Source organism: Ammospiza caudacuta, chromosome 8 (genome assembly GCF_027887145.1).
Source record: "Ammospiza caudacuta isolate bAmmCau1 chromosome 8, bAmmCau1.pri, whole genome shotgun sequence".
Classification (NCBI taxonomy): Eukaryota; Metazoa; Chordata; class Aves; order Passeriformes; family Passerellidae; genus Ammospiza; species Ammospiza caudacuta.
The window spans coordinates 19,067,249-19,091,090 of record NC_080600.1 but is presented as its reverse complement, the minus strand read 5'-3'; the positions used below and the strand labels follow the sequence as shown (position 1 = coordinate 19,091,090).

The following is a 23,842-nucleotide window of genomic DNA, read 5'->3' as shown; positions in this document are numbered from 1 at the left end:
GTGCTGATCACTTACATTTATATTTCTGTCTGTGATGAGAAATCAAGTGACTGAAAGTGTTAAGTCTCAGAAAAGGAAGTTGAGGATCAATATCTGATTTGAAAAATGCATGCTGTAAGCAACTGAAGAAACTCGTATATTTGTGCATTCTTTAATTAGTTCACTTGTGGTTTGAAATGGTACCTTAACATTTTACATAACTTTTTTTTTTCCTCCCTACAGCCCTATCATAAATTCAGCAGTGCATTTAACAGATCAGCACATCAACTTCAGATCTTTGACACCAGCCAAGCAGTCTGAATCAATTAATCTGAAAGCCTCAAAAAGCATGGATCTGGGTAAGAAGGGCTGGGGTGACACATAGGTCAGCTTTTTAGCCTTAGCCCATCTGCACCATCTCTGTTTCTTGCTTTTGTTTCTTTAACATCTGGGAGTAAGTTCTGCAGAAGAGCTACGGTGATTGGGACAATGGTCAGCCTCCTCTAGCAGCTATTTGCAAATACACTTTTATTGGAGCTAAAGAAAGTTTGTTGGTTTTTTGTTTGGTTGGGTTTTTTTTTATTTTTTTGTAAAGGCCCATTGTATTGAAATACTAGCTGAGGAAAAGGGGAATGATGGAAAAATGAGCTCAAAGAATGCTGTACAAGTTTTATATGTCTAAAATATAAAGCAAAGCCAGCAATCACAAAAATAATTTCTTTTATAAAATATAAATGATTGTAAAACTACACTGGACAAAGGGTAACATTCCTAACACAAGTTGTTTATTTCTTCATTGACAATGACAAACACAGGCAAAATGTTGCAGTAGGTCTTTATGAATGCTTGAAGGGTGTAAGGTTATGGTTCTCTACCCATCCATGCTGTGCAGGAAATCTTGCGAGGGGGGGTGAAGTAGAAAGTAAAAGGCTCTTTCAATACCAGGAAAACATTTGCAGGTGGAAGATTGAAGGGTTATTGCAGCTGAAATACCAAGCCATGGTTTAATGAGGGTTCAAGAAAGCTTGTTAAGTCTCAAAAGAAACCAAATAAGGTTTTCTTTTCCTTTTAATTCTTCTTGGCCACACTCATTCTTTATCTGTTGGTTGGTTTTGGGTTTTTTTTGAATTCCAGTGTTGATGGGGAGACTTGGAGGACTATGGTTAGGATATCTTTAATAATAGATTTGTGTGCTTTGTTGGATCAGATTTGCTACACCATTAATAGAAAGCGATTCATTTTATATACAGTTTCAAGGTAGCTTTTTCTTAACTTGCAGGGGTTTTTTTTCTATGAAGTGTTCCACACTGGTCTTAGGTTTTGTATTGTTGATTTTTTATTGTCATCTTAGTAGGGTATTTTGATATAACATTAAATGTGTATACTCCTCTAATGGCGTGTAAGGAAAGCCAGGCAGTTATTAATGCATGAAATGGCCTAAGAATGGATGTGAATTAATTGAAGAAAGGTTTTAAGGCAGAATTGTGACACTACTGCATGACCAGGCAAAACATGTAATTTGCTCTTCTGTTCCTGTGTTTTAATGAAGAGTTATGGATTAGATATTTTTAAAGAATGAAAATGGTGCTCAAAAAATGACTAGGTTTACAGACTTGAGTCAAACCATATATTTTATGTAGTGTACTAGAAAAATGAATGTTCAGCTTTACTGAGCCTTCTTTTAGAAAGGTTTGCTTCCAGCTCCCACAGAAGTCCCAGGAAAGAATGCTCATGAACACCAGTGTAAAATTAGTCAATTGTGTGTGACAGCATATTCAGAACTTCCAGGTAACTCATACTTCAAGTTCTATACACAATCCATTCCTGACACCCAGGAGCAATGCTTTGAGAATATACATGAGTCACTAAATCATGGTGGCTAAAATCTAAAATAAAATTGGATGCAAAAATAAAAATTGGACACAAATGTCTCTTTTAGAGTCTTCAAAAAATGTTGCCTGTAGAAGGTAGCTGTTGGAAAGTGGCCCTTGTGTTATAAAAGTAAAAAATAAAAAGGGCAATAAGCAGTCTGATTGAATATGTGAAGGTAAATCTACTTGAGACGCGCATATAAGGAGTTGGAGGGACTATGAAAGATCTGCACCATATTGTTTTATAAATAACAATAGATTAAGTAAAATTCCTTGTACATAGCTTGGCAGTTAACGAAACTGAGGAAGATGAAAGCTGGGACCTTTTACAGTCATTCTCTAGCAAGCAGTGAAGTTCCATGTTTGGCCTTCCGCCTTTTGAAAGACTTAAGGCAGAAGCTGCTGTCTAAAATGGGAACAGAAATGGAAGAGAAACATGAAAATCTCAAGTGAAGTAACTGCAACATAAAGTGGTTCAAATACAAATAAAATCCCAATAGCTTGATATAAAAAATGTGCTTCCAAATAGAGCATTCAGATAATAGACTTTCCAGGATGGATTTTTGGGAAAGCAAAGTTATTTCTTAGGGTTTTTTTACTTGCTTCTTGCTTATCTGCAGTCATGACCAATGGTAACTTCTCACCCCAGCATACAGCTGTGTACCCATACTGATTTCAGTGCACTGCTAAAAAAAAGGAAATAGGGAAGTAATCTTCCAGCAGATTTGGCAGCAAAGGAGAAATGTCCTTTCTCTGAGAAGATCTAGGCCCTATTTTTCCAGTAGTCATGGCACACTGTCCACTTAGTACATTTCTTTTGTTCTCAAGTTCTGCCAGTCCTCTCAAAAATAAATCTAACAGGATAAACAGAAAAAAGCACAGAACTGGAGTCCAGGAGGAGAGCTCTGAGGCCTTAGAACACATGATTTAGATGCAGTTCTTTTCTTTTTAAACCAAGTTGCCTCTCAATCACGTGTCTCCACAGATCTGTGAAACCGTCTAGAGACCCAGAATTACAATCACAAATTCAGCAGACAACAGAATTTGTCTAATACAGGGCAAGAATGTGAAATCTGTACTGCTACTCACTTAGGAAACAATCTACTTCACCTAGAAATGTGTGTAATGCACCCATTGCTCAATTACAGGGTTACAAAGGCTGGGATTGCTCAATGACATCGCCATGCAAAGGCTCATTGAAGGGGGGTGACAATTTAAACGGAAGAAAATCCAGATATCACTGTAGATTGTGAACCTTTGTGAAAATAATAAATTCATTAAATTAGGGAGCTAGGGAAATTGTGTAGTAAGGGTCTTCCTGGCTTTGATGAGGCCTGATATAGATACAAGAGGCAAATCTGTAAAGTAAATATTAGTCTATAATTACACATGTTCAAAATGAAGACTCATTTAACGTTGATGTTTCTTTTTTCAGTTATATACATATTTAAGCCCAGAACCCTTTGAGTACTTAATCTGCTTTCCAGTCATAGCAATTTACAAAATAGTAATTTCTATAAACTAATATCCTCAGTGAATAATATGAGGTAATAAGGATGGATGATGAAAAAGTGTTCAATACTGCTAACTGTGCATCAGTTTGTTATCACTCTCCAGAGCAAAGCCTACAGTGAAAGGAACTTGGCACATGCATCTGTAGGTTACTTGCCAGTGGGGCAGCTGGAGTTGAGTTTATTGACACTTGGTGTATGTCAGGACTGTTGGCTGGGCAGCTGGACAGGAGCAGAGGGTATGAACCACTGCCACCTGCTTGTTTGGGCTGCCATGCCATGAGTCCTGTGGACTGGCACAAGTCTTAACTGCCAAATTCAGAGATAGCATGAACCCAAAAGTAGCATTGCCTGAAGTTAGTGTGTTTCAACAACTCAGTTTCTTTCCAGATGAATTAGTTTTTGCTTCAACCTACTTTAAAAAAATAAAATAAAAATCAGTGGCATATGTTATTGAGTTACTGTTGTAGAAAATAAAAAAAGAAAAAGCACATGTAGTTGTAATGATAATTTTTTTTTTGTTTTGCAGAGATGAGCAGAACTTGCCTCATCTGTACAGATGTCCTTGTGCAGAGTGTATGGGGGCAGGGTGACTGGTGCTCTGTTTTGGCATCCATCATTTCCACCGTGATCAAATGCTTCTCAAAATTTACAGCTTCATTCAGAGTAATAGGCTACAGATTAGTTCCATGTCAGCCATAAGTCTTAATGTTCTTCCTTGCTGCTGTGTTGAGATAATGACAGCTCTTTCTGGATCACTGGCAGAGTTCATATCCTGTGTCTTATGGTAGATATTTCTTTGCCTTGCCTACTTTTATTTTGAACTGGTGGTGATAAAAAGAGCACAGCCCCCCTGTTTTCTTCTGCTGATTCTGGCACTTGACACATCCTCTCAGTTGCATGTTTTTTTTTATTCTTCAGCCATGGTCATCCATATGTTAGCAAAGCAAAGATCCTACTTATAACTGTGACTTCAAGAATTTATGCAGAGCCAAACAAAGTCTGACTTGGTACTGACCAGAGTTTCACTGCATTCAAAGCTTGGGCTTGTGTTAAAAATAAGCAAAACAAAACCAAAAATGGTGGAAGTAAATGTTGTGTTTTCTCTTCACACTGAACTGGAACACTTTTTTTGGAACTTAACAGCAGATTGAGAATTAAGAAATCAATGGCTTCTAAGTAAGTAATTGGAAGGATGATTTTTTCTTTCTTTTAACAACCTTCTGTACACACACATTTTCCCTTGCATTACCACAGTTCTCTAGAATTTCTATATAATATTTTGTCAGAATTCATTTTCAATAGTTTGTTCTTTTAACTATATTAAAAAGGAGTTTTTTGTAATGTTAATGTGAAATTGTATTTTAATGTTACATTGGAAAGTGTAAATCAGGGTGCTGTATGAAAACCAAAGGAAAGAAGGTGTGTTATTATCTATCTCCAGCACCCTTACTTTCCATAAATCTTTATGCACAGGAGTGATTTAGACTCTGCATAAATGTACTGTAAAAACTACAGCCATGGGAATTGTGTGCAAACACATGAAAGTGTGGCTTGTTTTAACCTGAAGCAACATGAAATTGAATCATATGAATATATAGCATTTTTGTTGGGTATCAATGCAGGCGAAGTACTGTGTAGATTTATATTTGAGGATGTTGGTATAATAACCCATGACCACTATCCCAAGGTGCTGTTTAATTCCCTCTTCTTTTCCTCATCAAAGGCAAAACCCCATAAATTTTAACTGATTAAGCTCTATAGCCTGAAGAAATGGATATGTCCTTTACTTGATTTTAAATGTGAGTGAAATATTGTTTGCTGAAACATCATTAGACATACTTGGAATCCCTTAACCTTGGGGCATATTTATTAAAATATCGGGCAGCTTACTTATTTAGGAATAATTAGCAAGTAAATGTGCAAGGTGTAAGGTATGGAGTATTCTGCAATGAAGCCAATATTTAACTAAATGCTAATTTCTTTTTTAGTGAAGGGATGCCTTCAATTACAGTTCATACTTTTAGAATGCCTCAAAATGAAGGGAAACCTGCATCCCATATCCAGAAGGATGTGGAAAATGCAGTCAAGATGCCATTAGCTGCTTCATGGTTTGCTCTGAAGCAGATTATTTTTACTCTGGGTGTAATTTCTGTAAACTGAAATAAATATCTTAAAACATAGGCAAATGAGGACCAGACAGAGCTAATGACAATTGGTCTTTCAAGCAATGTTTGGATTCAGATACAATTAAAAGAGTACATTTGGGAGTTCCCTAGTGAGAGTTATGGTATTAGTAGGACAAAAAGTAGTTTGGTATTTTAAAGTCATTGTTTTGTTAACCATGTTGTGTGTGTGGAATACAATTATTTGTTTGCTTTGACTTGAAACCAATTTCAGAACTGCATTTAGGAGCTAGTTAGGCTTGTTAGGGCATTAATGAGGAAATGGAGAAGACAGATCAGAATTCTAAGAGTCTTTTCTATGTTAATGGCTTAGTAATTAAAAAAATCATCTTTGGAAGAGAGATTTTTCAAGAACAAAAATGTTATGGGTTAAGGAAAAACTGTATCACTTATGGCGGTGATTATCTTTGTCATCAAGGGCCAAAAGAGATTTTAACATGATTCTAACTTACGTCATGAGTAGCTTTCTAGTACTGTCAGATTAAATGTATATTTTCTGAGGCTCTGTGCAGAATCAGTTTTTACAAATGAGCACAATGCCGTTTTCATAGTTTAAATGAGTTTCAAATTTCTGTAAGATCTGTAATTCAGGAATTAAACAAAATCATTTCTTAAGTGATAGGGATGCTGTTAACTGAATTGAAATGAGACTGAGATTAGGTTTTTTTCTGTATGAAAAGAGAGGCTTTTAACAAGGCTAATTTTGTTACTCAATTTTACACCAAATCAGTACAGTTGAGGGGACAGTGAGTTGTCCCCTAGCATAAAGGCAGACGTAGGCAAAAGATAATATCAACTGTTTGAACTGGTTCTGTAGAAATCTTCAGTACTCAAAGAAGTTTATTGTGGAGCAGACTGAGAGCATTATTCAAGTTGTGATGGTGACACAGTTGAGAATGTGGTAACACATGCTTGAGGTGGTATTTTTTAGGCTGCTTTAGTGTAAGTTTGAGTGGATCTGTTAATGCAGTTAGATTATTAAAGTGTTAGGGGGAGAAAATAGCTATTAAGCTAATGTATAGCTACTATAAGAAAGAAAGGAAGGATGATAATGAAGTAACTCTTAAGAACACTGGTATAAATATGTTGTCTAAACTTTGTATTAAATCTGTTCCCTATCAATGTTTTCAATCAGTGAATGACAGATTAGATTAGGAACTTGCAGTTTAACCCTAGGAATTTGGAAGAAGTGTTAATGACATGTGGAAGACGTGCAGCAGGGGAGTTTTAGCCTAGTGGTTTCTCTGGAACAGAGGTGAGAGAAAATTACAAAAGACAACAAAAGAGTAAAAGAAGCCACAATGGCCTCAATCAACAGTGTAACCTTCAAGAACGAGTAGTTATGGCACTACAACAAAGTGAAGAAATTTGTATCATGCTGGCTGAGAAATTGTAAAACAGTGATTTTTTTTTTTCTGCCAGGAGAAAAACTTCCATTTAAAGCTAAATGTGCTCAGTGGACAGCCTCAACTGTACTTCTGGTTCTTCCACAAGTAGTAGTAATAGCAAGTGCAAGCTTAAGCATTTTCATTCTCATGTGCTGACATATGAGATATATCCCTTGAGGATCTTCTCTGAGTACAATTGAATTGAAGTATTAAATCAGTTCCAACAAAAATTGTTCTGAAGAATCTAATTAGAGAAAACCTTGTACAGGAGAGAAAAAGAATCCAGAATCATGGTTTGGATGTGATTTATTCCTGTCTTTAAATGTGCTGAACAGGAAATCCCAAATGTTGTCTTAGATGCCATTTTGGAAAAGGTTTACCTGTTTTTTTTATTTCCTACTTGATAAGTATAATTTTTCCTTGGCCCTTTTGCAAGCTTTTTGGTAATCTCTGAAGAAAGCAGAAATTTATTAAGGACCCCTAAACCTTCAAGAGGGAGTAGCTGGTGGATATCTAGGTCTCCCCAGAACGAATGCCCTTATGTGGAAGAAAGGTGAGGAGAGGGAATTACTGAACAAAAATATTTGAAGCCAATGCAAGTTTACCCTTCCTGATACACACGTTTTTTCACTAGTGTGGATTTTAACCTGTGGTCTTTGTACGTAGCACTTCGGGGCAAACCTAGAACAGTGAGCAACAAGCACCAAAGTGGTAGTTGTGAGAGAATTGACACCATTTCTCCAAGTGATTTATGCCACTCCTGGATGGGGAAATGCTTCACCCAGAAAATAAAACCAGCAGGAGAATTATGTCCCTGGCACTATCACTGACTAAAACTAATTGATGATACACTGTCTTCATTAAGATGAAAGGGCTGAGTAAAGATAGAGGTCACCAGGAAAAAACAGTGACCCATTTGAGGCTTTGCTTTCTTATCGTATGTTTATACCATAGAAACGGATGGATTCTGAGAAGTGTGGAAGCATCATTTATATATATATATAGTTTAGGAATACAGCCCTTGTGAATTGATTACTGTACAATAAGAAATTTCTGTTTGGCTTCCTATTAATTAACAAAGGTATTTGTTAGGAAATTTGTTTACTAGGAAATTCTTTTGTGTTTCAGTGTCTTATATTATTATTCCTCATAATTGTAATTTTAATCCTTGTTTGCTTCTTTTCTGAGTGCAGAACTGCAGCCAGTCTTCAAAGGTACGTGTATTTGTCCAGCAGAAACACGTGACTCTCACATGTTTAGAAGATTTTTTAGTAGCTCTTTGTCAATGTGCAAAACTGATCCTTCATCAAGGAGTCACTTAAGTTGAATAGGGGAACCTTGTATCTTGTGAATGGTAGTAGCTCTTTGGTTTGGGGAAAAATAATGCAATGGTTCAGCAATTGAACTGGGCAGAAAGGGGGAAATTTGTTATGACAATTGGCAGCAGCATTGATTTGTGCTTCTCTAAACCACAGTTTGGAGCTAGATTGTTAGCCCGTGTGTAAGCCTGGACTGGATTTGGCACAGACTCTGAGAAGTACAGAAGTTTGTTGTGTACTAAACCATTGGAAGTCATGCAATTCAAATGAAATGGCTACCTTGAGCAGGGCACAGAAATGGCAGTCAAAACATTTATGTAGAAGGACACAAAGGCATGTTGGGTAGCTCTACTGTTGTTAAATAATAACATCTATTTTCTTGAAGTAAAACAGCACTCCAAAGTATTACCATAGGAAATACTAAAAAACTCATGACGTAAAGAGATGGGATTTCTTACTTTCTGTTGTGATTGTTGGCATAGTTTAAAAAAAAGTATCAATGGTTTACTATCAGCTGGGCAGATTTTTTTGGTTTAGTAATATTCCTTCTTTCAAAATCTGTGGTCTTGCTGGGCCCCCAAATGTCCATGTTTTTATTAAGTAGCTGCAGAACTTCTTTCATCTTTTATTTCAGCAATTACTTTGAGTACTGACAGTGAATGCATAACTGGTTTCTGTGGTGAAAATGTGGTTCCTAAATAATAGATGTAACTTAAAAAGAGCTGGTGTGATTTCCATGGGCAAACATTAATAACTTCATGAACTAACAAATCCCTGGGGTTCCAGGGACATTTCAAAATGTGAAGTATTTGATGCACAAGTAAAGGAGAAGTATCTTCTTGTTTGTGAATTTATTTATTCTCTTGTCTGACTCCTTCCCAGATTTTTGTTTGAGTTTTTTCTTTGGAGTCCCAAAATAACTGGTTTCTCTTTTTTTTTGAGGTGTTATGCATTTAATAATTCTAGCTCAAGAATATACAGTAATTCTAGTGTCTTCATAAAAATATTTACTTGTGCATTCCCAAGTGTGGTCTTCTTGAGTTGAAATATTTCTGGTATTTGCAAAGTAATTACTTTCTGATGTTGCAATATAAAAATAATCAGAATTCTTTTTACTTGAGTTTTAAGAGTAGATGGTATTTTTTTCTTGTTTAAAATCTTTCATGTGATTTTCTACAAAGACAGGCCAAAACTAATAGAATTTTAGGAAAGAAATTTCCTCTTACTACTTGCCTTTTTTCAAAGGCCAAGAACTAGAGAGAGACTATTTTTGTCATAACTGAATGTTTGTATCAGTTTTGAACAACATGCAAAGAAGTGTTTTCAAATGTCATTTTGTGGAACAGCATGTCCCATGTACTTCTTAAATGAAACCTTTAGTTACAAAGTTTTCAACCTTGGCATACAAAGTATTTATCTTCTGTTGGCCTTTTTCTGGTTTTGTTTTTGTTGGATTTTTTTCTGTGGTCTTCTCCTTGTTCCAGGGGAAATAAGGGAAGCAATGGGGTTCTTATCCAATGGACTTTTCTGGGCTACTTCTGTTCAGTCTAATGAAAGATGGCCAGCCTAAAAGGCCCTGCCTAAGCATAATAACGCATAACCCATGGAATGAAAACTACCCTGTGGAGGTGCACACGTATTTTGCTCAAACTTTGATATAGAACTTTAATATTTGTGTTTCCCAGGTTTTGTGCATGTATGTGCTTAAACTCATAATGCTAACCTTGTATTTTGGTAAGATTATTTTTCATTTTTAATCATTTTTTTCTTCCTTTTTTCCCTCCAGTATTAAAATCTAATTTTTGTGTGTGAAGCTGGTGTGTAAAGTATGATTAAGTTAAATGGATTTATCCCTTTTAATAATGTAAAACTTAGTTTCAGGCAAACCAAGTCATCAGCATAGCTTTAAAAATTTACTGTGAACCTTGGGTTTTGTCTTTTTTTTTTTAAGTTCCTATGTTCTGTAACATTACCTGCTTTAAGTAATTATCATACATTATACTGGTTGCCACTAGTGACTGCTATAATTAAGGCTGTGAATCCGTTTCCATTATAATCCCTTGTTTTCACACAATCATAACTTGTCAAAACACTAACCTTTAGGACCAAAGTTTTCCTCAGTTGTTTTGCTTAGAGACAAATTTAGGAGGAGGGAGCAGGAAAAGGAGTTTGAACTATCCTTATAGTAAATCCTTGTCCAGTCTTTTTGCAGTATAGGCTCAAACTGCATAGCAAGGAGTCCGATAGTTATCATTTCCAGGGACAAAAAAAAAGTTGAAAGATCAAGGACTTGAGTTCTGGTTGCACTTCTAATTTTGACTAGTCTCATTGCCATTTTGTTTAGCAGAATCTCTACATAATGCTGCAAGGAGAATTAGTCTTCCTTTATTAGCACCTACATCCCATAAAAACCATACACTATGTCAATTTGCTGATATCAGGTGGCAATTAGGTCACAGGAGTACAGAAGAGATAGAGTGGTCATTTGTGGATTTATGACTCCAGTTGTGAATCCCAGTCCTGAATTTGATGTTGAGTTTTGAGGGTAAAAGCTTCTCTAAATGTGGAGAGGCAATATAAGAAAATATTTACTCTCATTATTTTCCCAGTAGCAGTTCCTAAATGTCAGTAATTACTATACTGCTCTCTCCTAGGTAGAAAATTGCAGGTTCTGGTATTATGGCAGATAACGCTCTATGTAAACTTTTGATAGTGACTGCTGTACAGAGCTTGTTTAAGTTTGCATTTATGGAATTTTTGGTATGACTTGACAATTTATTTTATCATATAAAGAGATTATGTTTTAAGGTGAGTTATAAGGGAGTGCTTGGGTAGGCAGAGTTGAAGGATAAGCTTTCAACCCTAACATTCATTTCCTGTTCTTGTTTTATCATCCCTAACATTACATTTACTGATGTTTCTTTGCATAGAATTCATTTTAAGAAATAGCGATTGATTCTTCCCCTCCGCCCTCCAGGACAGTATTTTAATTAGTTTCTTGAGATATATGACAATAAACTGAAGTTACTGAACAGAACTTCAAATTCCTGTTACATTCAAAATTTGCTCCTCCACTACTGTCTGCAAACTGTTGCTACTGCATGCATCTTTCTTTAGAAGATGTTGTGAAATACTACAAAGTTACAGTTTATAGACAAAATAAAACATAAAATACAAAAAAAAGCATAAGCCTTTAAAAAGATCAGGGTTTGGGAGACCTTATTATCTGCAGAGGTCCTGTGAGTCATTCTTGCAGATGGGAAGGTTTCCACATCTGGATTCTTTTTACAATTGAGGTCTTTGATCTGAAAATGTTACAACTCTCCTATGCCCTGTGATTTGTCTGGCAAGATGAGTTATTTACAAGTGCAATTGCTCTTCTGACAACTCAGTTTTGAGTGTGTAAGTTCTGAGGTCCTGATCTGTAATCCACAAGGACTGCTGGTAGTCCTTTTATTGGTTTCAGAGGGCTTTGATTCAGATATTTGGACTTTGAAGCACCCCATGTGGATTAGGTAAAGAAAGACTTTTTTTTCAGATTATTATAATTTAAAGATTCAGGATACTGTGTCTGAAGTAATTTGACAGTGTTTCAAAGGCTTGTGAATTTAAATAAGTTTCTGATCTTTGTGTCTTTTCTTTTATTTCTCCAGTGGCAGATGAAAGCAAAGTTGGTTTGTTGGCCGGACACAAATCGGGTAAGCTGTCCTCCTATTTTGGAGAAAAAGTCAGCAACTTGAAAGTAGTATGGGCAGTAAATGAAGTCAGCTTCCACAAACTGTGATGACAAAGACACTTGAAATTGAGGCATTACTTTGTAAGCACTGACTCCGAGTTGAATGATGATGAATTAGGAGTTGCTCTTAGCCAGGCAGTGTACATAGGCAAGTCATTTGCAGGAAGAGCTGTAACTTTATTTTTCAGTCCAGGTGTTGTAAATTGAAGAAAATGCACTTGCAAATAAGTAGAAGTGTGCTCTTGTGGAGTGTAGAGACTTAAACTGTACACACTTTGAGAAATACAAGTATTTATTTGCTTTTTCTTATTGCTCAGAGTTGCACTTCCATTTCCAGAAATACTGAAGACAAACCTAAAATAATTTACAGAGTAAAAAAAAAAAAAATGTTACAGCTTTTTCTTTTGTCGTGCTTGTGCAGGAGAAATAATTTGTTTTTTCTTAAACTTTTCAGGCGATAATAATAAAAAACATTAATCCACAGTGCTGCAATTACTCTATCTGCTTACTAAATAAGTTCTACCAACCATGCCAGGACATTGTACAACTTGCAGCTGTTGTATTGAAAAACTTGCAAGGCATTGTCATGTAAGATGGTAATTTTTCATGAGCTTTGGGTAAGCTGACATGAGAAACCTTAAACTTCCTAGAAAACTTCAGTTATTCAGCAGTGCCTTCTGATGTTAGAAAATCCTGAAGTTTCAAACTGTACCTTCGTAGCACATTGCACACTGCCTTTTCCTGCTCCATGGATAGGTCTAAGAAGCTGAATTCATGCAAAAGGAGGTCAGCTATGAGATTCCTGATTGTTTATGGTATTCTTTCTCTATACGGCTGGGTGTCCTTCTTCTCTGGTGTGGATTTTCCTTATCTGAAGACCTTTTCCTGAACTTAGTAGACAAATTCTTTTTAAATTTTTTTGGCTTCTTTCCTAAGCTTGTGAAGTTCTTGGATTCTCTTTCTGAATCAGGGAATAGTTCATATGTCTTGTAATATTATCACTCCTGGGAAGAAAAAAATTCTTTCAACTTTCTCTTTTGGGAATGTGAAAGCTTCAAAGAAATGATCTTGTCAACTTGAAGAAGCTGAGGGTGTTGCCCTTGGGCTTTTCCCTGTTCAGAAAAATTACTACAAACATTGCAACATCATGCAGTTTACCAAAGATCAATGGAATTCACTGCTATCAAAGAATATTGAGGGGTAAGATTATAACTCTTTGGCAGTCAATTGTTTTAGGTACATTAAGCTTTATAATTTTTAGTAACATTTGATCTTTCTTCTGCACACTTCTGCAGATTCTTGAAAACTCACTTTGAAAAGTTTTCTGTTTGAAGACACCTACAAATTTTATGTGAACATATGGACCTGTGTTTATTGAACTTTGACTTGTTTGCTTTACTTATTCCTCACAGATCTCTTACATATACCTAAGATCTTTTTTCATAAACTAAAATCAGTGGCCAACAAATCACCCAAGGAATAGATACAAAAATTCCTCAAGTTGTTTCTTTTTTTTTCCCCTGTAAGAATAAAATGATTTAGCTAACTTCTGAGACAGTTGGTGTGTAAATTATTTTTATTGGTTCTATCCTCTTTAAATACCGTTCAAATACCATTGAAAAACATTTCTCCTGCTCTCTATGTTCCACTTCCTAACGCTTCATAAAGGAAATCAAGCTTGGTTTCCACATTTTTCCATTCAAATGTTTAATTTAAAGGTCTGTTCAAGAACATGGTGTTCTTTTTCTATGGTCCCTTTTTACTCTATGCTTTCTGGAAATATATGTCATATGTGTAATTGTCTGGCATTTAGTCCCACCACAAAACTTCTGTTTTCACATCATTCATTGTGCTGCCTTCATGTATGTACCTTAAGAACGTTAAAGGGAGACATTGCAGCTTCTTGTGCTATGAGCAAACCACAGTATTTTTCTCATTACAGAATGGAGAGTTTCCATCCTATTCTAGACTTCAGGAAACTAAATGTACTTCTCTACAGAATTAATTATCACCTACTAACAATCAATGCAATTATCCTATCTCTCCTTCAACATGACTTGTTCTGTAAAATACACAGCTGAGTAATTCTCTCTAGGGAAATATCCTATCTATTTCTTCTGGGGAAGTGGTTCTTCAAGCATTTAGTCTCAGCTTTTGGAACAGTTACATTATCCCTCACATATCACATGTTACTCAGGGTTATCACAATTCTCTGTAAGACTGAGGCATTAGAAAGATCTGTAGCTCTAGCCCCGTTTGTCATTTTGTATATTGCACCCACAAGCAGTAGTTCCTTTCCCTCCCACCTTACTTAAAGAGTAATTCTCTAGATTTGGGTTTTAGAAGTATGTCAGCACATATCCTGAGCTTGTAAGCATGTTCTGTGGAAAGGTGGCTGGAGCTTTGTTCCAAATACATATCTGACCCTTGCAGAAATCTACCTGTGAATTCTGGTTCTCATACCTGGCCTGTATTTCATCCTACTGGATGGAAGACTACTGCTGTCCTTACAGGTGCTCTTAGTATTGAAAATACTAAGAACACTATTGAAAATATTTTCTGCTATGCCATCAGCAAAAGCACTGGAGTGCTGTATTCATGCAGCCTCCTGGTCCTTTTCTGGAAAAAAAAACCAGATTTCAGTCTGTATGAGTGAGTGTGTGTGTATGCAAGACAAGTTCTCTGAATCCTCTAAGAAAGAATTTGTCCTCTGTAACCTTCCTGCCTTCCTGTGTGCTCAGCAATGGTATGCCAATACCAATGATGAGAATGAGAAGCAGACAAGTAGTGCCTCTGTTGTATAAGCAGAGAAGATCCTTGAAAATTCACAAAGATGAAAAATCAGCAGCTTTAGCTTAGTTTTTCATAAAACTCCTAGCTTTTTGTAAAAGCAGTTCTAGGACAGTTAAGAGAATATCCCTTATAAAGAAGGGCAAGAATTGCATATCAAATATAACCTGATTTGTATCAAATAATGAAATTGACTACTGATGTTTCTGCAGCTATTTTAATTTTTTTTCTAAAATTCTTTTTTGTGCTCTGATTTACTGTTTAGAACACTTTAGTATGTATTGACTGTCTGCTGAGGTCTCTGCTGACACAGCTCTTTCAGATGATGCAGTGCTGGAGAAAAGCTGATGAGTCTTTCTTTATGAGCTCTGACATATTAATTAGCAAAATGGTCAAAAAAGCTTTCTTATTTTTATTTTAATGTCACTAGACCATGCTTTTGGCTGGGCTTGTGTTTCAAGACAGTCTTGAAACAAGATGAGTAAGATCTTATATTCTTGCTGGCTGCTATGTGAGGAACATGTGACTGGGCTATGGCTTAGTACCAGCAAGGCTGAGTGATAGGGGGTAGTTCTGCTACCAAGCTGAATTTGAATTAACGCTGTGTGGTAAAACCACAACATGTGCCAAGAGATAGGGTTCGGACTTGAGTAGGAAAAGGCCCATTGGGATAGTTGGAAGAATGCTTCTGGTCAAGCTCTGTCCCTTACTGTTAATTTTGCTGCCAGTGCAGTTCCCACATGGCTGTTCAGCCTGTGGGTAGGGTTGGAGTTCTGGGAAGGAAGGCCTGGAGAGGCAGCTGTGCAGCTAAATCCTGCAAGGGCAGCCTGTCCTGGGGCCCGAGTGCCATCACAGCTGTACTGCCTCATGTGTGGATGACTGAGTTGTGGTTAAACTGTAATTCACATGGAAAGTGGAGATAGTTTGGAATAATTTAGGTTAAAGGTCTTGGTGTATCTCTGCATTCTTTAATGCCAGGATGTACTCTGCATTAAGGACATTTTACTGAGGTTTTGTTAAAGCTAAGTGTGAGCTATTGGAACACCAGAAAAATCCAGTGGTTTATGCATAGTTTTGTAGCTCAAGAGGCTTCCTTTTAATCATGGAATCTGGTGGGGAATAATAGTGGATTTAGGAAAGACTACTGAAAGCTTAGTGCATGCTGCTGGGCTTGCTTGAGGCTGGTGCCATTGTAATAAGTTTCATTTGCAGGTAACACAATTATGTCAAAGAAGTGGATAGGGAAGTGCTGTTCTCCTCTCCTGATGCCAGACTTTATAATTTTATTAAATAAGCCTTCTTGCTGCTGTAGATGTCATTAAAGCTTGGCTTTTCAAGGGGAGCATTGGGTTTAGTGCTGAGTTCATAAGGATTTACATAGTAACTTGGTCCACAGTAGAAAAGACTCATGTAAATGGCTGAGCTGCCTGACATATGCAGTGAAGTGCCTGTCCAAACAGCCTTGCTACTAAACTGAATGTGTGTATCATATGGAATCACACCCTTCCCTTTGCATTTCTGAGAGGAGAAAAGGTTGTTTTTAGTTTATTTTATTTCTCTGAGAATAAGAATTGTAATGTAATTGTAATGTAATTGTAATGTAATTGTAATGTAATGTAAATGTGATACTTGGCTGCTTCCATCATTCTTGCAAGTGTGAACAGGACTTGTCTATTTCACAGTCTGCAGTATACCTCAGCAATAGCAGTGTAGCCTGACCTGTGTGTCTTGGCTTGGATACTGGATATAAGCAAACTCTGGTGTCACTGGAAGCTGTGCAATGTGATTTTTTTTCCCATCATTCAGCCCGTGTGATGCTTGGTGATATTTCAGTGTGACTGGCACAAAAACAAACTCAAGTACCTTTCTACAATGCTTTAGTTGACTCTATTACCCACACCTCGTGCCTCTGTAAGCTTCGAATCATTAAGCTGTGAGTTATGTTTGATGGTTTATTGTGGGGAATATTTTTGCAAGATTTTTCACTCTTTCCCTGTTACATTCAGTTGGGCATCTCTCCTGAATGATTATATTCTTGTGATAGTGTTGTTGTTCATGTTATTATCAACATTATCATTATCATCAGCTTTGATTATGATTCTCCAAGCCAAGTGTTGTTTTGAACGTACAGTTCCATATTAATTCTCATCTGAGAATATCTATCAGTTCATGCAGCTGAGAAGCAAAAAGTAAGGTTCCTCTTTTCCTGCAGGTCACTAGTGGAGTTAATGTTTTCTCCTTTATTTATGTCTGGCAAAGAATAAAGTCAAGGATATTACATTGAGTGTATTATATTGTTGGGGTTTAAAACAATTTCTACTCCAAAAATTAAAACACTCAGCTTCCATTGACTCCCTTGCTGCTGTTGTTTTTCTCTTTTCTTCAAGCACAACTTGTCTAGTGAACGTAGGAGGATACATTAACTTACTTAATACTCAATGCAAATATGGCTTTGCTACCCTTTTAAAATGAACTTTATTTTTTAACATGTATAATAGTGTTATATATTATGCTATATGTTGTTGTAGCTATTGTCATTGGTTAGAGCTTGGAGGGTATGGGGAGGATTAACGTTGCTAATTTCACAAAAACTGTATGTATTGGTGCATGAGAAGTTTGCTTTGTGACTGACTCAGGAAAAGGAAGGCTGGACACTTAGAGTTCTGTGATTCAAACCATTATTCTAAATTAACAGAACTTACTGTATTATTGAATTTTAGTGAAAAGCAGGCTGTAAGTCAAAATCCCTTCTGAATGTCAGGCTAGGGGTCTTTACCATCCCCTATGCCTGCCAGGTCTATGTGGCTGATAAACAGCTCTCAGATAATGTAGTTAGATGGTTCTCCTCTATGGAAGGAAACAACCACTCATTTTTACTCTTGAGAAGAATAATTTTATACTCCCAGTAACTCACCAGCTGTAACTATTTCTTTGACAGATTTCTTTCCATTTTTTTGATGTTTTTTTTTTTTTTCAAGACTTTATTAGCTGGGTGATGATGATTTGTTGTGACCCCTTTTTTGTTAGGTCTTGAGAAAGTCATCTGTAGATAAAAATCCCTCACTTGAGGGTGATGTTTGATGTTATGATGTTGATCTAAAAGCTTGCTGCTGCTGAATAAAGCAGTCTTGGGCACCATGCCTCCTATCTGCAGCTGCGTGGTTTCCATTATTCCATTCTTTACTCCAGTCTCACAGCTTAGCTGGTGAGATGTTTGAGAGAACTAGATAGCCAAAAATTCAAACGTGAAGGACAGAAATGAATAGTGCTGAGATTATTTCCTTGAACCACCCATTTGAGACACAAGCTTACATGCCATAAGAAGGGAAATTCAGCAAGTGGATGGATGAGAACCGTGAGGCAGCTGTCTACTAAATCACCATATCTACCATGTCAAATGATACCCTTATTGAATTCAGATGCCAAACTTGCATTAATTTTTAAATGTTTTTAATACTGTTTTACTTGCCATGAATAAAGCCACTTTCTCAGTAGCAGGACCAGGGAATAAAAAGTGACAGTAAACCTCTGCAAACTGAACAAGAGCATCCCTGCTGTCTCATCCTTAGAATGTAAGAATCTTTTCTAAATTCACTTGTTCACTTTGATTTTATGAATGCTTTGTGTTCTGTGACTCTTAGTATGCTTTGTATTAAGATACGACAGATCAGTGCCTGTTGATCTTTCTTTGAATTACAGTTATTAAAGTGAATAGATCTGATCTGCTGAGAACAATAACAAGCTTGCAGGAGAAACCTGTTTTCCCTCTATGTTCTTGTGTGGGATTTAGGATCTAGAGCAAAACTGAATTTAGACCAACAGCAATGCAGATGCAAATTCAAGGGTCTAATTGAGTTTTTACAAAATCACATCTTGACTGAATATTTTCCGGTTATCCCATGATAGCCTTGTATTTATAAAGGCCAAGCCATGTGTTTCTGCCCCCTTTCTCTCTATGCCACCATTATTATTCCTATAATTCCATTATGAGCTGTTGTGGGAAGCTAACCTAGCAGAAAAATAATTCTACAAAAAAGAATGGTATTTTTCTGGTTCAGGAGAAGAGAAGAATGATTTTGTAGCTGACACTTTTTGATCCTGGGATCAGCCTAAACTGAAGAAGTTGACTGGGGTGGAGGGGGTAGGCAGACACATCTGACGGAGCAAGTGTGGATGAAAGAAGATTTGCAGATCTTCAGAGATGTCTTTGTGCTGAAAGAAAGGAAGTGGGGGAGCAAGTTTGAGTCTCTTTTATTGTCCTGAGGACTAAACTGAAAGTGAGTTTCTGAGAGGTTTGCTCAATGGCCAGTGAAAGTTGTTATTGTGTATTTTTGACTGTGTGATGTTACTTGCTCTAAATGTACTGTGTCTGTCTCTTAGTTTTGTTTGGGCTGCTGTGCTCTGGGTCTGGTCCTGTCCTAAGGAGTGAGAGAAGATTGAGCAGTCCTTGAAAGCGGCTGGGTCTGACAAGCAGGGAGATGCTTTTGTAAGGGCCAGATGGAGTGAACAGGCAGCTTGGACAGAAAAAAACAGTTTTTGTTAAGAATCACAGGGAGTAGGTTCCCTACCCTAGGTGAGGTTTCTTTCAGTCCAGCTGATCACAGAAAGCTGCTGAACCAGAGAACCAATGACACTGTAAAGGCCTAAGTTATGCAGAAGCATTTATTTCATTCTGTCTCACCCAGAAAATGATAATTTTCTGTACTATAAAACCAACCCCTGGCTTCAACAGCAAAGCCCTTTTCATATTCTCACTTCAACAGCAAAAGTGCGTGTGCATCTACCGAGTAGGTCTTTAAGAACTTGGACTTCTCTGTGAATGAATCTTGTGCCCTGAATAGGGACCAAAGTAAGATATTTCCATTTGACAAGCATGAAATAAAACTTAAAAGTTCCTGTGGGTAATAACTTTAGAAAGTACTCCTGTGAATGCATAGCTAGGGAACTGCCTGCTAAAGCTGTGACATGAGTTTATTAGAGCAAGATGCCGAAGAGGGATTCTGTTTTTAAATGTGAGTAAACTTCAAGTGCATAACAGAAAGGACAGCCTTTTCCCAGAGGAGAAGGCCTGATCTGGCAGATATCCAAACTGCAGTGTTCTAAAATAAACAATAGTGGTGAAAGATTTGCTTCCTTTCGATCACATCTCAATAATATGGGAATTATGTACTACTTAGTATGAATCATTGGCATCCAAGGGTTGCAAACCAACAGCCTTTTTTTCCTTTGGGGATATTCTTTCCTCTAGAAGCAGAGAAAAGGATAGGAGCTTTGTTCAGTGTGACATGGGAAATTTCAAGCTCAGCAGTTCCTCAATGTTACAGCTCCATTATGATACAGAAGTGGGAAAAACGATTAGGAAGAAAAATCAGACACACAGGTATTTTTTCCAGCCATGCATTAATACTAATTTGACTTTTTTACTTTTTTTTTCTCCTCTTTCATTTCCTGAAGTGATTCTGGGCATATTGTTGTATTAACTGAGGCTTGGAGGTGGGTTTTGATGTTCACATTCCACAGTTGCCACTTCTCTCCTGGGTCAGTATTGCTGAATATTGCTCTGTGCAGAATTCAGTGAAGCAGGTCAAGAGAGCATTAAAATATCCAGACAGTGTAAGCAGTGTAAAATGAAATAAAGTGTAGACTTTTTAATTGTTGTGATGAATGCATCCACATAAGGCCTGCTGGTATTTGAAATAAGTGGTCATGTGTCTGTGGTAAATCCATTGTGTGCCAGCCTGCAGTGGGCTGAAGGAGTAATGTGCCTGCAGAGCAGAGCTCTGTCTGTTGTGCACTGAAATTCCCTCTCTAGGAAACGGCGCGGTGCTGGCAGGAGTTACCAGCTGTGGGCTGTTTGGGGCTTGCATTCTCTTCCTGAGACCTGGCAACATTTTCCACTGTGACTGTCTGTGCTGAGCCTGCCACATTTCTTGTCTTTGCTGAAAGTTTCTGCTGTGAGTTGGAGCTTCCTGCTGCCTTGTGTTCCAGGTTGTTTCTGACTCATATGAGCGTAGGAGAGCTTGTAAATATGGTGGATGTGTCTAGAGGAGGAGTGCAGAAATAAAGCTATTTCTGAAAGAAAAAGCAGTGTAACTGTGTTAGTGGAGAATTTCACACAGGGTCATAGATATGGCAGTTCTCCAGATGTGGTCGTTAGGACACGACATCTTGGTATCTCGGGATCCTGGAATATCACATGCAGAAAGAGTTATTACTAAATTTTAAGTGACTGGAGATGGCAAAACCCCAAGAAAACAGGCATTAGGCCTAAGCAAAGGTTAAGCAACAGTATATTTTAAATTTGAAGAATGTAAATAAATCAGTGCTTTTTAATAAAACTGTGAAGATTCAAAGGAAGGCACAGCAGCCAGCAAAGCAAGTTTAATGTTTAAAATCCGAGGCTCCTCTTGCTGTATGTTGATCTTTAAAGTAGAGAGTTTCTCTGGTGATGGTGCCTGAACAGATGGCTCATGAAAGTGCCTACATGACTGATAGTAAGCTGGTTTCCATCATGGAGCTCCTTCCGTGGCCCTAAGAAGAAAGCTGAGAACAACAAGTGAATCCATCGTGTCTCCTGCTTTTTTGGGGCTCTGTAAGGTTCTTCACTCATCAGTCCTTTAGCTGTTGACAGCCAGACTGCATCCTTTTCAGAAAGCAAAACAAATTCCCTCAGTCTGTCTTCTGTAATTGAGGAGAAAGTGATGATGTGATTCTTACGCCGCTGCGTAATATTTACTACCATCTGCAGTTAGAACTGGAGTCACAGCCTTCCTGTCACTGTTTCTCTGACTATTGATTTCATGTTCCTTTAAGCAATACCTATGCTTTTTTTCAAGATTTGTGGTGAATGATCTGCAGGTATTCAGGAAAGACCTTCAGAGTATTAGGTGCTGAAAGCTGGCTGTGATCAGTGCTGGCAGCTACTGTGATTCTTTCAGTTGCTTGTTGCGACTGAAGAGACCAGCAGCCACTGCTGAATGCCTCATTTTATTAATCCTTTCCCTCCAGGAGCTGTTTTTTTGCTGGGCATGATATTCAGTGCTGGCAGTGGGTATTGTGAAGTCACTGGTGCCAAGGAGTTAATGAATTTGGAAAACTTCCCAGATAATACATCTGGCCCTCTAACTTATATTTTGGAGCATGGAGTATGAGATATAGAAAGAAGAGCACTGAACTAAATGAGCTCCTGGCTGAAGAGAGGAAGGGTACATACACTTTTCTAAATTAGTTGATTGAAAGTTAAAAATTATGTAGTCCCAAATAAAATTTACTCTTGTGGGGTTTTTTGGGATTTTGGTTTTGAGGTTAGTTTGCTTGTTTACGTTTTTAAAAATTTTGTTATACTGTGTATTTGCCAGTTGCATTATCTTCTAAGGCTTGAGTATAGAGAGGGAAGCATGTTAAATTCTCCACTTTGAATGATTTTTTGCCTTCATTTTTTATTTTGAAATCCCATCATGTTGCCATGTCAATAAAAAGAACTTTGAAGTTAATTGATATTTCTAGTCTAGCTCACTTCTGGAATAGTATCTTGTACAATATTTGCTTCCTATAACATTTGAAATAAGCCTTTATTGTATCAAATGGGTTGCTGGTGCTATTTATTAATACACATTTTTGTGTAATAAAAGATGTGCAGTGCAATATGGTTCAGAAATTAACTTTGAAGAAAAGAATTACATTGCTATTTGTATAGCTCATAAAATAGCATTATTTTTAGTGGGTCTTTCAATACAGCAGTGCTACTTAGCACTTAGCTACAGAGCACTCCAGAAGGACTGAGAATATCATCCCTAATTAAGTGTCTGATAAGCCTAAGAGCAGAGCAGGAGAGTTTTTCTGTACATAGCAGTGACAAATGGAGAGCATATTGGAGAAGAGTAGAAAGCACTTCCTTGAGATATCATTGACTGTCAGCAGGTGCCTTCCCTTTGCCTCAGGCAATGGCCCCATGCTGCCCTTTCAAAACCTACCTCCTCTTGTATTTACCCATTTTTCTGCCTGATGTTTAAATAGATGAAAGTTTTCATTTGCTTTTATTTAGTCTTGCATGGGTGATGGAGTTTCTCATGGTTCTCATTTGGCCTACAGGTAATAAGCGTAATGATTGGTACCTTAACTCTATGAATGTACAGAAGATCCCTGTTAACATGAGATCAGACTTATTTATGTTTGCTTGGGATTTTTAAAAGAAATTGAAATGTTCCTTCCCTCCATACCTCCCTCCCCCAGGTAGTGTGACATCTATGCTGATGCTGATCTATATCTGATTCCTGCCCTTTTTGATTATTCACCTTCAGTTGTGAAAAATAACCTTAATCCTTCCCCCATCTTTGACTTGGTTCTCTTATCTAAAAGCAACTTTTTTGGACTGAATATCTGTCTGTGAGGAGACCACATCTGTGACCTGCAGGGTTCACCTGCAGGTTCTGAAGGATGGAGGGAGCATAGTCCCAGGAACTGCGGCTGCAGAGCATTTTTCAGTAGACCTCCTCCTGTTCCAGAGTTGCTCAGTTCACAAACTAAAGGGAGGAAAGAACCATTCATCCAGTGAGACCAGTGGGCTCACGGCAAAGCAGAGAATTCCATGGAGAGAGTCAGACTCTAGTTCTGCAGTTTGCCCAGTTTCAACATGCTGGCTTCCTTAGAGCCATAACAGCAGCAATATCCTGACTCTGCTGCTCTGGCAGCTTAAATACGGACTGTGGCCCTCTCAGTGCTGGGGTCAGGACCTGGCAAACAGGAACGGAACTAGTGCTTGGTGCTAGAGGTCTGCAGCCATTACTGAAAGGTGATTGCACATTCAAAGATTGCAAATAAAAACCTCTGTTACCTTGCTGTGGCAGTTTTCAAGTGTTTCTATGTCGAAGGACCAGACCAGAGAATCTGGCATTGATTTGTTTAGGTCTCTCATGTAATTACAATTTTTGTTGCTATCTGCAGTTAGCATAAATTCCTGTGTTTGAAAAAGGAGTTGTATTTTTGGTTGCCAGTTGTAATGCTGCTGTTGACAAACAGAGATGTTATAAAAGAGAAATTCAATATAGTGTAGTTAATCAGAT

At 37.4% G+C, this 23,842-nt stretch overlaps 1 protein-coding gene across 2 annotated transcripts in view; it reads left to right on the top strand.

Annotated features, from left to right (window-relative positions):
• The window catches only part of PARD3B (par-3 family cell polarity regulator beta), a 387,748-nt gene that overhangs the window by 212,395 nt on the left and 151,511 nt on the right, over positions 1-23,842 (top strand). The window contains exons 15-16 of one of the 2 annotated variants that reach the window (XM_058809264.1): positions 223-338; positions 11,908-11,952. In XM_058809264.1, coding sequence (XP_058665247.1) covers positions 223-338; positions 11,908-11,952 — 161 coding nt within the window. The remainder of the gene's footprint in view (positions 1-222; positions 339-11,907; positions 11,953-23,842) is intronic. The other variant, XM_058809265.1, reaches the window with a different exon arrangement.